Below are 12,197 nucleotides of genomic sequence, written 5' to 3'. Positions count from 1 at the left end.
TAAAAATTAAAAATTATGGCGCAGATCTCATCTCATGAAAGGTGACAAGCATGACCGAAGAGTATCCCCTGGGAAATCATGCACAACGAGCAAGAGGGAGACTGAGCAAGAGTTGCGAGTGGCAAAAAAGGATGAGAAAGGAAAACCATGCACGTACCAAATTGATTAACAATCAAAGCAACATTTATTAAACAAGTTGGCACATGCAGATAACACAACAGCCAATTGAGCGCAAATCAAGCAAACAAGTACAAATGCCTCCACCAACGGTGACTGGAGACTTATTGGAAAGGAAATTAACTGACGACAGACACAGCACTCAGAAACATGAAACAGCAGCACGCATCAACACCAGAGGGACGCCGATGCTTTATTTAATGAAGCTGATACATAACAAGGGCCATGATGGCTTTTCAGTTCTCAAGGTTATCATCACTGGTCACAATCCAGTTGGAAATCCCAGAAGCGGTCACCGGCTTTTGGTCGAGCAGGTGAGGAACGCAACCAAGGAAGATGGGCAATGGGACGTTGGTCCAGTCCGAGGGCTGGGAGCTACTGTACCCGGCGATGAGCTTCTCTTTGGCATAAGGCAGATTGTCGAGGACGTCCTTGAGGGACTGCGAAGTTCTAATGACAGTTGAACAAGTGTGGGTCTGGTAAACCACAGTGTCAATAAACTTTTCGCAGGCCTCGTGCAAGGGCCAGTAATAAGTATCACTGAGAGGAGCGGACACGGTGATGGAAACCAGAAAGTCGCCCGCCATCTCATTTTTCAGGTTCTGTATCACCTCACCTACTGCATCCTTGAACTGACCTTGCCCGTCGGGATTGATGTTTTGGTAGTAAACGTAGAGGCCATCAAGGTTGTATTGGTGGATGATCTTTTTCAGGGATTCGGTGGCACTCGAGATCCAGGTTTTTTTATCGGAAGAGGTGACGGAAAAGGGATATTTCTCGTCACGGCCACCGATGCTGAGGAAGAACTTGACTTTGGAAACTGACTTCTGCTTGAATGTTTTGATCTTGGTAGGAGTGAGCTCGTCTTTTTTGAAATAGTACTTGAAGTCTCCCATAGTGGGATTCCCATCTTCATCGTAATCTCTGGCGAAGGCCAGGGCGACATGGATTCCGTTCTTGAGCTTCACAGACTCCAGATTTTTTATCGAAGTGTAGCTGCTGGCATAAACCCGATAGGCTAACAAAGGATTGGAATATTGGAATATAGTTATGTATGACTTAGGCCTCTCTCTCTCTGATTCTGGATCTGTGTCTGTGTTTCACTCAGCTTCCTTCTCGCCCTTATATATACACATCCGCACACACCACACTTGCTTCTCGTATGAGTCATCTTTGACGTCACTCTCTCTCCGTCATGTACCCTTATGTTACTGTGTTTCCCTCTTCGTATAAAGTATTTGAGAGCGTTAACTGGGGTTTGAGACTCTGGACAGGCATTTTTCAATTTCAATATTCCAACACATTGCTAAGTATAGCCTTATTTATAGCGGACTTATTAAAATAAGACCGTTTACTTGCATTATTTATAGGGTATGTGAGGCGTTTATACAGACGACACCATCAATGTTCATTTAACTACTAGCTGCGTGTGAAGAATTACTGTCAAACCAATGAAGCTACTACGTGCCATCCTCTAACCGTCGAAACAAGCTAACTACGGTACCTAAATCTATTCACACACGCATTACACCGTACATAATACGAGCTAAGTATTAATACCAGAATACTTACCTTACGTTTTTTTGAGATCCCATGCATGATTAATTAAATTATTGGTTAAATCTATTCAATCTTAATATCATTTTTCAATGTTTAATTTTGAGTTGCATATGCAAAACAGCTGTCAACATTTTATATATAGTAAAACAAGTTTAACATTTCACACTTAAGATCTGCGATTTCAGAGTCCCGATAGGCATTTTTCCTTTTGGCAATTGGAAATTATCGCCATATCCTTTTATTCTATTATATATTATTTATTAACCTCAATTTTATTGAAGCGGGACTTTTCACGCATCAACTTAGTTAAGTTTCACTTTTGGACAATCATAACAATTATTGGTCTTCGTCCATTTGTTCTCTCCCCCATTTTCAAATAGTTATATCTTCATTCCTAACACACACAAATATATGTTTGAGAGAGAGTTGATTGATATATTTGGACCGTCCAAATTTACATTTTGAGTTTTAACTATCTGGATAGCATCTGATGCTATAAGCTTGACCAAGGACCATTTGTACTGGACTTGTTAAAATACTCCGATATGTTTGGTGATCTCACAAGGAGGGGATTCTTCAATTTCAATGTTGCTAATGAGCTGTAATTATCACCATATAATTATATTGGACTTGTTAAAATAAGACCGTTTAGTTGCATTATTTATATCGTGTTTTCAAGTTCAATATTGCCTCATGCTGGTTTCATTAAATTACTAGTTGAGAGAAAAAAATGCCTCGTTTTCATCATCAAGATAATCTTAATTATATGTTACATAAAAAAATATGGATAGTCATGGACAATCTGTGAAAAAGTTGACATTGATTGTGGCAAATGTTGTTGTAGCTTGGGTCTTGAGAGGGATAAATGAATGGGAGCATGATTCTCTCCTGATCCTCCCTCCTATTCTCCGTCCTACCCTTTGGTGGAGGGGGAACAAGAGCCAACCTACTCCCAAATGTATGCACAAATACAGTCCTCAAGTGCCCTTGCCTCTTGTGTTCTTAGTCACAGATTCATTAAATTATCCCCAAATGATATTTTTCTCATGTTTTAGCCTTACAAATTTTCATTCCATTAATGGCATATACAAGACCATATGAAGAAATTTTGTGGCCAAAGACAAAATTATTTTAGAGGCCTTATATATTGTAATTTATCTATATTTATATTCCTTTTCTAGCTTTTTCACCTGCAAAATTATATAATTAATTTTAATAATTAAGTAATTCTAATATTTTAGTTTCAATAAATAATATAGATGATTCAGTGGCGGAACTAGGACCTGAAGTTAGGAAGTGAAAGAAAATTTAATTTAAAAATTAATAATTTTAAAAAAATAATTATTACACTAGGACTAAAATTGTAACAGTATAAGCAGATTTATCATAATTTTATTTTTTTAAAAAAATTACATTTAACTTATTGATAATATGATCTTTTATGTGAATATGACATTCATATCTAATCTCTTTTGAGCTTGAATATTTTTTATTCAGTTTAGAAGGTGCAAAATATCAATAGTGTGAGGTGTAAATTTGCAAAATTTACATATCTTATTTGTAGTTTTTCCTAAAGTGAGGGGGACATTTGCCCACCTGCACTACAATGTAGCTCTGCCATTGAGCACTAATCCATTTGATGTACTTTATAATATGGTTGATCTTTAATAATAAGCAATTTTGATTTTGACAAACTTCTTTTAGAATTAGCAACTATACAAATGGTATTATAAAATAAAGAGTAAAAGATGAGCAAACACAGCTGATATGATACATTTCATATCAATTAATGTGTTCTTTACCTTTCCTTTTAGTTTTTTACTATTAATCAAACTTTTAGAAATATTTTTAACTAAGAAAGTTCGTTAAACAACTTTTATCATTGTTCTCATCACTAAAATGTTTAAAAAAGTTGACATTGACTGTAGCAAATGTTACTGTATCTTGAATGTTGAGAGGGATAAATGGAAGCAAGATTCTCTTTTCTCTTCCCTCTTGTTCTCCATCCTTGCCCTTGTGGAGGAGGAACAAGAGTTAATTAAATAATGGCCAGTCATAAAATTAATATAAAGAAACAAGGGAAATAGATATAATTTAAAATAAATATTCATGAAGTTCAAAAAAAACAAAGAGTCCTTGGAAAAAGAAAATCAATAACAGCTAGGCTACATCCTATCCCTAACTGGGAGTTTATCAACACATAAGAATAAAGATGAAAGAATGAATCTTGCTATCTGCTTTAGATTGCTCTTAGAAGATTAACAAGACTTCCAAAATTGAGTATTGGCCATCACCGGAAGATTGGATGATTTTAAATAGCCATAGGAACTCTAACTTATAGTATCGTGTACCCATGATTTTCTAATCAATCTAACCAAACTTTTAGAAATATTTTTTAATTAAGAAGTTTTGTTTTATTTAACAACTTTTATCAGTGTTCTCATTAGTCTTCATCCATCCTTCTCTATATAGCTTAAGATTTTCCATTCCATTCTTCTCACCAGTGCCTCCAACAACCTCACTAGGCTCAAGATTATCAAGTTAACTGGACTGACTAAAATATAAGTTTGGAGCTGTCGCAAGGTGGGGATTCTTCAATTTCAATATTATTAGTGATATGTCATTATCGCAATTTTTATATTGGACTTATTATAATAAGACCATCATACTTGCATTATTTATATCGTGTTTTCAATCTCAATATGGTCTCATGATGATTTCATTACACATGTATGTTTGAGTCTGTTTGTCCCAATGTATACGTTGATATATTTGGACTGTCTATATTTGCCTTTTTTTTTTGTTTTAATCTTCTGGATAGCATCTTATACGATAACCTTGACAGGGAAAATTTATGCCGGACTTGTAAAAATACTCCGATATGTTTGGTGATATTACAAGGAGGGGATTCTTCAATTGGAGTTGTTAAAATAAGACCATTTAGTTGCATTATTTATATCATGTTTTCAATTTCACTATTGTCTCATGCTGGTTTCATTAAATTACTAGTTGAGAGCAAAATATTTCTCATGCTCATCATCAAGATAATCTTAATTATGTTACATAAAAAATTATGGATAGGCATGGAAAAATATTTAAAAAAGTTGACATTGACAGTGGTAAATGTTATTGTAGCTTAATGTTGAGAGGGACAAATGTACGGGAGCAAGATTCTCTTTTCTCCCCACTCCCTCACAAGGGCAAGATGGAGGTGGAGGGGGAACAAGAGTCAATTAAATAATGGCTAGTCATAAAATCAATATGAAAAATAAAAGAATTAAAAATAATTTAAAATAAATTTAAATTTAAATAAATTTTCATGTCCCAAAAGTAAAAGGTGATCGGCACGGGTGTGAACCACTTCACACATTTCCGTAAGTCTTAAAATAAAAATTCATTTCATTTTTAGAAATAGAATTGATTAGATTATATGAAAATTCTAATAATTTTGATACTAATTGTCATAATAAAGTTTTAATATTTTTATAGAAATTTCAGCAGAACCTTCCCTGTAAATAGGATCTCTCAAAAATTCTACAACACAAAAATTTTACAAAATAAAGTATCAATTAAGAGCTTAGTTCCTTTTAGCCAGCAACAATATGTAAATCAAACTAAAGTCTTAACAACAATCTAAGTGGAGCAGTTGATCTTTTTCTAAATTTAAAATGCATGAGCCCTAAAATATTTATATAAAAAGGTAACAATACCAAGCAAAATTTTCACCCAATATAACTATATTGTCCTTTAGAGGTCAGTGGTAGGATCAGCGTCGGCTAACGAATTTAAGACCAAAATAAATTTTTTAGTAAATAGCATTTCTAAAATAAAATTTAAAAGAATTAAAATAATAAATCCAAATAATAGTGTAAACTAACTGAAAAGATGAAAATTCATCATAATAAACTTATAAATTTGTAAATCATAATTATAATAGTAAAATAAGAGTATTGGAAGCAATTTATTTTATCATGCTTAAAAAAATAATTTATTTACACGTAAATCGAAGTAATATACTCGCTAATCAAAACTATTGAAATTTTAAAAACACATATTAATCAAAATTTAGAATCATGGAAACTCAACAGAACAGGTAACAAATATAGATATACAGTTCATGAGGATAAATAACTAAACATGACTTATGGCATGAAGATAAATGTGGACATACAGTCCACGAAGGTAAATAATCAAATGTGGACACATAGTCTACAAAGGCAATACAAACCAAACGCGGCTCAAGGCTACGGGATTAAATGTGAGTATAAAGCTCACGAATAACAAACGTGAGATCAAAGCCCACAAAGCAAATTAGTTAATTTTTAACCACAGCATGCTATGAGCTAATAGAACTATCGTTAGCAGTAGTGTCCTGTTTAGAATCCTCTTAAAAATCTCGTTTGGAACATGCGAGAAAAATAATCACTTTTGAAATACAGTTTATATTTTCAATACCCAACTTGTGTGAATCATTTCAAATTTCAATTTAGTACTTATCGAAAATAATATTTCATAAATAATGTACAAGTTTGCGTTAATTGAATAATCAAGAATTTTCAAAGTTAAATAAATAAAAATAATTTCATAAATATTTGAATTATATTTCTTGAGAAAATAAATGCATATATCATCATCTAATTATCCATCATCACTATTTCATAATTTCCAAAACTAATATAATTCATAAGAATAAAATATTTCAGTAGAAGTCTGTTAAAAATAAAAAATATTAAAGGAGATGCTATTCACTTACACGTTAGAGTTTAAAATTCTCAAAAGTATCCTTCCTCTAATTCTTGTTAGGTCCCGTTCTTCCACACATCCTATAAAAATATAAATAAATAAAATTTTAATAGATTTCCAACCTTTAACACAATTCCAAATTAACTATCATCATCTAAAATTCAAAATTAAATTTATGATTTAAACTTAGTCCCAGCATTATCATTCATCTTTGTGACTTCCTCCATAAAGCTTTAGACATGCTATTCCTTTTTTTTTTTTTTGAGGTAAAATTTTCTATTAGGTATTTTATTAAATACTATATAGGCATAATTTATCAAGCTAATATTAACATTTTTCTCTGAAATTTCAGCTTCCTTAAAACCTTACAATATCACTAATACAATCATTTTCAAATAGAACCCCAATCTGCAACCTCATCTTCCTTTCTTGTGCAAATGAAATTTCCCTTTAAATTAAAATTCTCCTTCCTATGCATGCACGTACAGCCACAGACAGTAACAGGGGAGCTGAATTTATACAACTTCAATCCTCAAATCGCACATATACCAACCAAGAGAAAGCAAGTCTTGAAGCCCCCTTACTTCAAGCCACCGACGACACACATATAGGAAAGAGAGAAGCAAAACTTACAACTGAACAGGGGAGAGGAAGAACTAAATATGGCACGCAGCAAGGAGAAAAACCACGTCAGCAGCAGCAGACCCAGCTCTCGACAACACCAACAATAGCTCTGGCAACTTGGATTATCCCCCAACAGCTCGAACACGATGCTACGGACAGAGACAGAGCAGAAGACGGAGAGGCAACAGAAACAGGAAGCACGAAACAGTGAAGAAGATAATGAAGCTCATGGTTGAACTGGGGAAAGAAGGACTCAGAAGAAACTTCCAGCTCCGACGACTTGGTCTCTTATTCTAGCCACAACTTGGACGTGAATGACACAGGGAAAGCAGCAAACCGGGAAAGAAGTAAAACAGAGTCGGAAGGCATGAAGGTGCACCTGAACGTCGCTGAGCAATGGTGAGCCTCCTCTGTCGCCAGTGATAGCAAGTAGTGAAGAGGGAAAAGAAAAGGTCGGAGATGGCAGAGGAGTAGAAAGAAAGACTGAAGACTCCAGAATTCCCTTCCTCTTTCGGTGCATATCGCGTCTGAATAAAGAAGGAAAGAGAATAATTATTTGATGAGGAGAGGGTAGAATGGTAATTTCATAAAGCTTTAATCCTCCATTTGTGCTTCTGCAGATTCGAACCCGGAACCTAATACATGGGTTGTTTACAACAGTTCCCCTAAACCAGCTTGGTAATTGTCTCCAAAATTAATATAGACATACTTTAAACAAATTATCATATATATATATATATACACATATATTTTAAATTTTATTAGGGTTATTACATAAATATTGATGAAGTTCAAATAAAACAAAGAGTGCTCAGAAAAAAAATATATCAAAACCAAATAGGCTGCATCTTATCCCTAGCTATGAGTTTATCAACACATAAGAACAAAAAAAAAATAGAACAAAAATTCCAAATCATAAAGAAAAAGATGAAAGAACAAATCCTGCTATCTGCTTCAGATTGCCCTCACAAGACTTCCAAAATTGAGTATTGGCCGCCACGGGACCTTAACCTGATGGCAGGGTGAAGATTGGATGATTTTAAATAGCTATAGGAACTCTAACTTATAGTACTATGTATCCATGATTTTCTAATCATTCTAAAATATCATAACATTATTTTTCTCTGGATTAGATTAATTTTATCTTCTCTCGCGCGCGCATCATTGTGATCTCCTCTTGCTTCCGTTATTTTCTTCAATTCCTCCATGCGTCTATCCTCTCTAGTATGTGCGTGTGTGTATTTTATAACACATACTCTCTTTTCTTTGCAATACATACACACACACATACATGTGCATGCATGCATAGAGAATTCTATATGCATGCATATCTTTTGATTTTTTTTTCCTTTTCTTCTCTCCTTTAATTTCTTTGGGAAAATGATAATTAGGGACTTAAAATTATTGAAATCTTAACAATAGACCATGGTCTTCACTTAAAATTAAAAATATATATGAGTTTACAAAATTGCCGTCTACTTAGAAATTAAAAAAATGACACTACTAAAATTACTACAATGTGATAGGAATATTGTTAATCTTGATTAGAAAATCGAGGAACAATAGTTGGGCATGGATTATTTTTCAGTGTGAAACTAAAATTCACTTTTAAAACTTTTTAAGGATACTTGTAAATATACAATAATCACTAGAAAATTTACTGAAGTCACTTATGAATATGAATCTAATCACTCATGAATTTTTATGGTAGTTAATATATAGGTAGACCACTTGAAAAATAAAGAAACGAAATTACTAAAATTACTATTATGAGATGATAATATTATTAATCTCAATTGGGATTGAATTGTTTCTCAATATGAAATTAAAATTTACTTTTAAAACTTTCCAAGGGTATTAGTGAATATATAATAATTATTTAAAAATTTACTAAAGTTATTTCGGAGGGGCATTTTAGACTATTTGTATTTTTTTACTTCTTAGTTAAGATCATGGCCTATTATTGGAATATCAATAATTTAGGGTCTCTAATTTTAATTAATGGCCTCAAGGGGTACCTAATTTTCATTTTCCCAATTTTTTTTCCTAACAATATAAAAAAGAAGGATGAGTAGATGTTGCATAAAAAATTCTTATTTATCCTATAATTATGTCATTAGAGGAAAATATGAGCTTTTGCACATATAACTTATATTATAAAACCAAACCAAACAGACTAACATTTAGTATATTTTACATTATAACTGATTTATTATATTTGTCAATGATATAATACCAATATATATATCAATGATAAACCCCTTATAAATTTTTAAGTTTTCAATAATAAACTCATTGTATATCAACAATAAACTCCTCGTATATCAATATGAACTAAACATACTTCCAAAATTTCAAAAAATTGGTCCATATTTTTTGGGCAAGAAATTTTTTTCTTTCGGACCAATGTGCCAATTTATCCAAGGAAAATATATAAAATTTAATTAAATATGTATAAAGTATTAATAAATATAATTAAATATAATCCAAAATATATACCTATTTATCTATAAAATATGCTCCTATCAATAATGTAGTCATGCTTTCTTTTTTCATATTGTGCAGAAAAAAAAATCAAAAAAATAAATCGAAGGAGGGAAGAAAAGAAGAGAATCAGATGGAGCATTTAATATTTATACATACATATATATTTAGATTGAAAGAAGATGTGTGTTTATTTTATATTTATATATATATATATATATATATAAGGAAGTTTTGAAATGATGGAAGCCAAAGCTGATCGAGGCGAGGATGAATTGAAAAGGAAAAAAAAAGAAAGAGAACATAAAATTAGTTAGAGGCGCAGATGAAGACTGAAGAGCAATTTTGGGTAGGATGCAATCTATCTTAAATAAAAGGGTTAATTACATTTAGATGTGAAAGGAGTGGAAGGGCACCACATTTTAACACAAGACTCGAGTTTATGAGTCATTTTTATTGTTCTATATTAGTTATTAAGTTTAAATTTATTTGAAACTTTTTATATAAAGTCCACTCACCACTTGGACATTTTAACATGTTTTAAAGCCAAGACATGCTTTATATTTTGAAACGATGGAGTTTATGATAAAGCTGTTTACAATTTTGAAATAGAGGATTGTCTATAACTCTTTGGAGCGGTTTGGTTCCTTGAAATGATGGTAATAATGGAATAGGTTAAAAAAAATAAGGGCAAAAATGAAAACATTAATTGATTTGAAATGTATCATATGAAATGCGTTCGCTCCTCTTTTATTCTTTTTTTTTTCACAATACCAATAAACTGCTGATGGAAGTTTTTCAAAATTAAAAGTTATAAAGTAGATTAATGGATTAGCTATATTATTTATTCAAACTAAAATATTAGAGTTACTTAATTATTAAAATTTAATATATAATTTTGGGGTTCAAAAAGCTAGAAAGGTTATATGAAAATAGATAAATTACTATAGACTTCTAAAATAATTTTGTCTTTGGCATTAAAATTTCTTCACATGGTCCTGCATATGCTTTTAATTGAATGAAAATTGAAAAGCTAAACCAACAGAAAATATCATTTGAGGATAATTTAATGAATTAAACACAAGATCAATGACTGTAAGGACAAGAAATAGGGGCTCTCGATAACTGTATACATGCAAACATTTGGGAGCAAGTTGGCTCTTGTTCCCCCTCCACTTCCATCCTTCCCTTGTGAGGGCAAGATGGAGAATAGGAGGGAGGAGCAGGATTCTCTCCTACCCCCATTCATTCATCCCTCTCAAGACCCAAGCTACAGTAACATTTGCCATAGTCAATGTCAACCTTTTTCCCAATTTTTGACTATCAAGATTTTTTATGTAACAGAAATAAGATTATCTTGATGATGAGCATGAGAAACTTTTTGCTCTCAACCAGTAATTTAATGAGACTAGCATGAGACAATATTGAAATTGAAAACACGATATAAATAATGCAACTAAATGGTCTTATTTTAACAAGTCCAATATAATTATATGGTGATAATTACAACTCATCATCAACAACTTTGACATTGAAGAATCCCCTCCTTACAGCATCACCAAACATATCGGAGTATTTTAACAAGTCCAGTATAAATGGTCCCTCATCAAGCCTATATAGTATAAGACGCTATCCGGAAGGTTAAAACTAAAAATGTATATCTGGACAGTCCAAATATATCAACACACACACACTCTCTCTCTCAAACATAAATGTGGGGGTGTTAGGAATGACGATATAACTATTCAAAAACAGGGAGAGGACAAATCCACGGAGACCGATAATTGCAAGAATTGTCCAAGTGTGAGCGAAACTGAATTAAGTTGATGTGTGAAAAGTCCCGCATGGATAAAATTGAGACTAATATATAATAGAATACAAAGGTAAAAATATCACCAAAAAGAAAAATGTCTATCGGGACTCTGAAATCGCAGATCTTAAGAGTGAAATGTTAAACTTGTCTTGATATAAAATGTTGACAACTGATTTTCATTTGCAACTCAAAAACATTGAAAAATGATATTAAGATTGAATAGATGTAACCAATAATTTAATGAGTCATGCATGAGATCTCAAAAACTTAAGGTGCGCATTCTGGCATTACATACTTGTATTATGTACAGTATAGTTTGTGTGTGAATAGATTTAGGTATAGTAGTTAACTTGTTTCGACTGTTAGAGGATGGCATGTAACGTAGTAGCTTCATATGGTTTGACAGTAATTCTTCACACGCAGCTAATAGTCAAATGAACATTGATGGTATCGTCTGTATAAACGGTTCACGCACGCTATAAAATATGCAAGTAAACGGTCTTATTTTAACAAGTCCGCTATAAATAAGGCTATGATGAGCAATGTGTTGGAATATTGAAGTTGGTCCGGACTCTCGAAACCCAATTAACGCTCTCGAACACTTTATGTGGGGAGGGAAGCGCAGTAACGTAAGGGCATATGACGGGGAGAGAGTGACGTCAAAATGACTCATATGAGAAGCAAGTGTAGTGTGTTTGGGTGTGTTTATATAAGGGCGAGAAGGAAGCTGAGTTACACACAACAGAGAGACAAATCTAGAATCAAAGAGAGAGACGCAAATCATACATAACTATAT

General features: G+C 32.6%; 1 protein-coding gene across 1 annotated transcript; it reads right to left on the bottom strand.

Moving 5' to 3' along the window:
- Window positions 1-413: 413 nt before the first annotated feature.
- Window positions 414-3,358, bottom strand: LOC129290936 (ruBisCO-associated protein-like). The gene is made up of 2 exons (XM_054927998.1): window positions 3,334-3,358; window positions 414-1,195 (listed from the first exon to the last, which is right to left on the bottom strand). The coding sequence occupies exons 1-2, from the start codon at window positions 3,356-3,358 to the stop codon at window positions 414-416; spliced, it is 807 nt and encodes a 268-aa protein (XP_054783973.1).
- Window positions 3,359-12,197: the final 8,839 nt, after the last annotated feature.

The sequence above is a fragment of the Prosopis cineraria genome, unplaced genomic scaffold (genome assembly GCF_029017545.1).
Source record: "Prosopis cineraria cultivar Desert tree isolate PC_DT_omini unplaced genomic scaffold, ASM2901754v1 PC13, whole genome shotgun sequence".
NCBI classification, from domain to species: Eukaryota; Viridiplantae; Streptophyta; class Magnoliopsida; order Fabales; family Fabaceae; genus Prosopis; species Prosopis cineraria.
The sequence above is the reverse complement of the archived record's forward strand: the minus strand, read 5'-3'. Positions and strand labels throughout refer to the sequence as shown.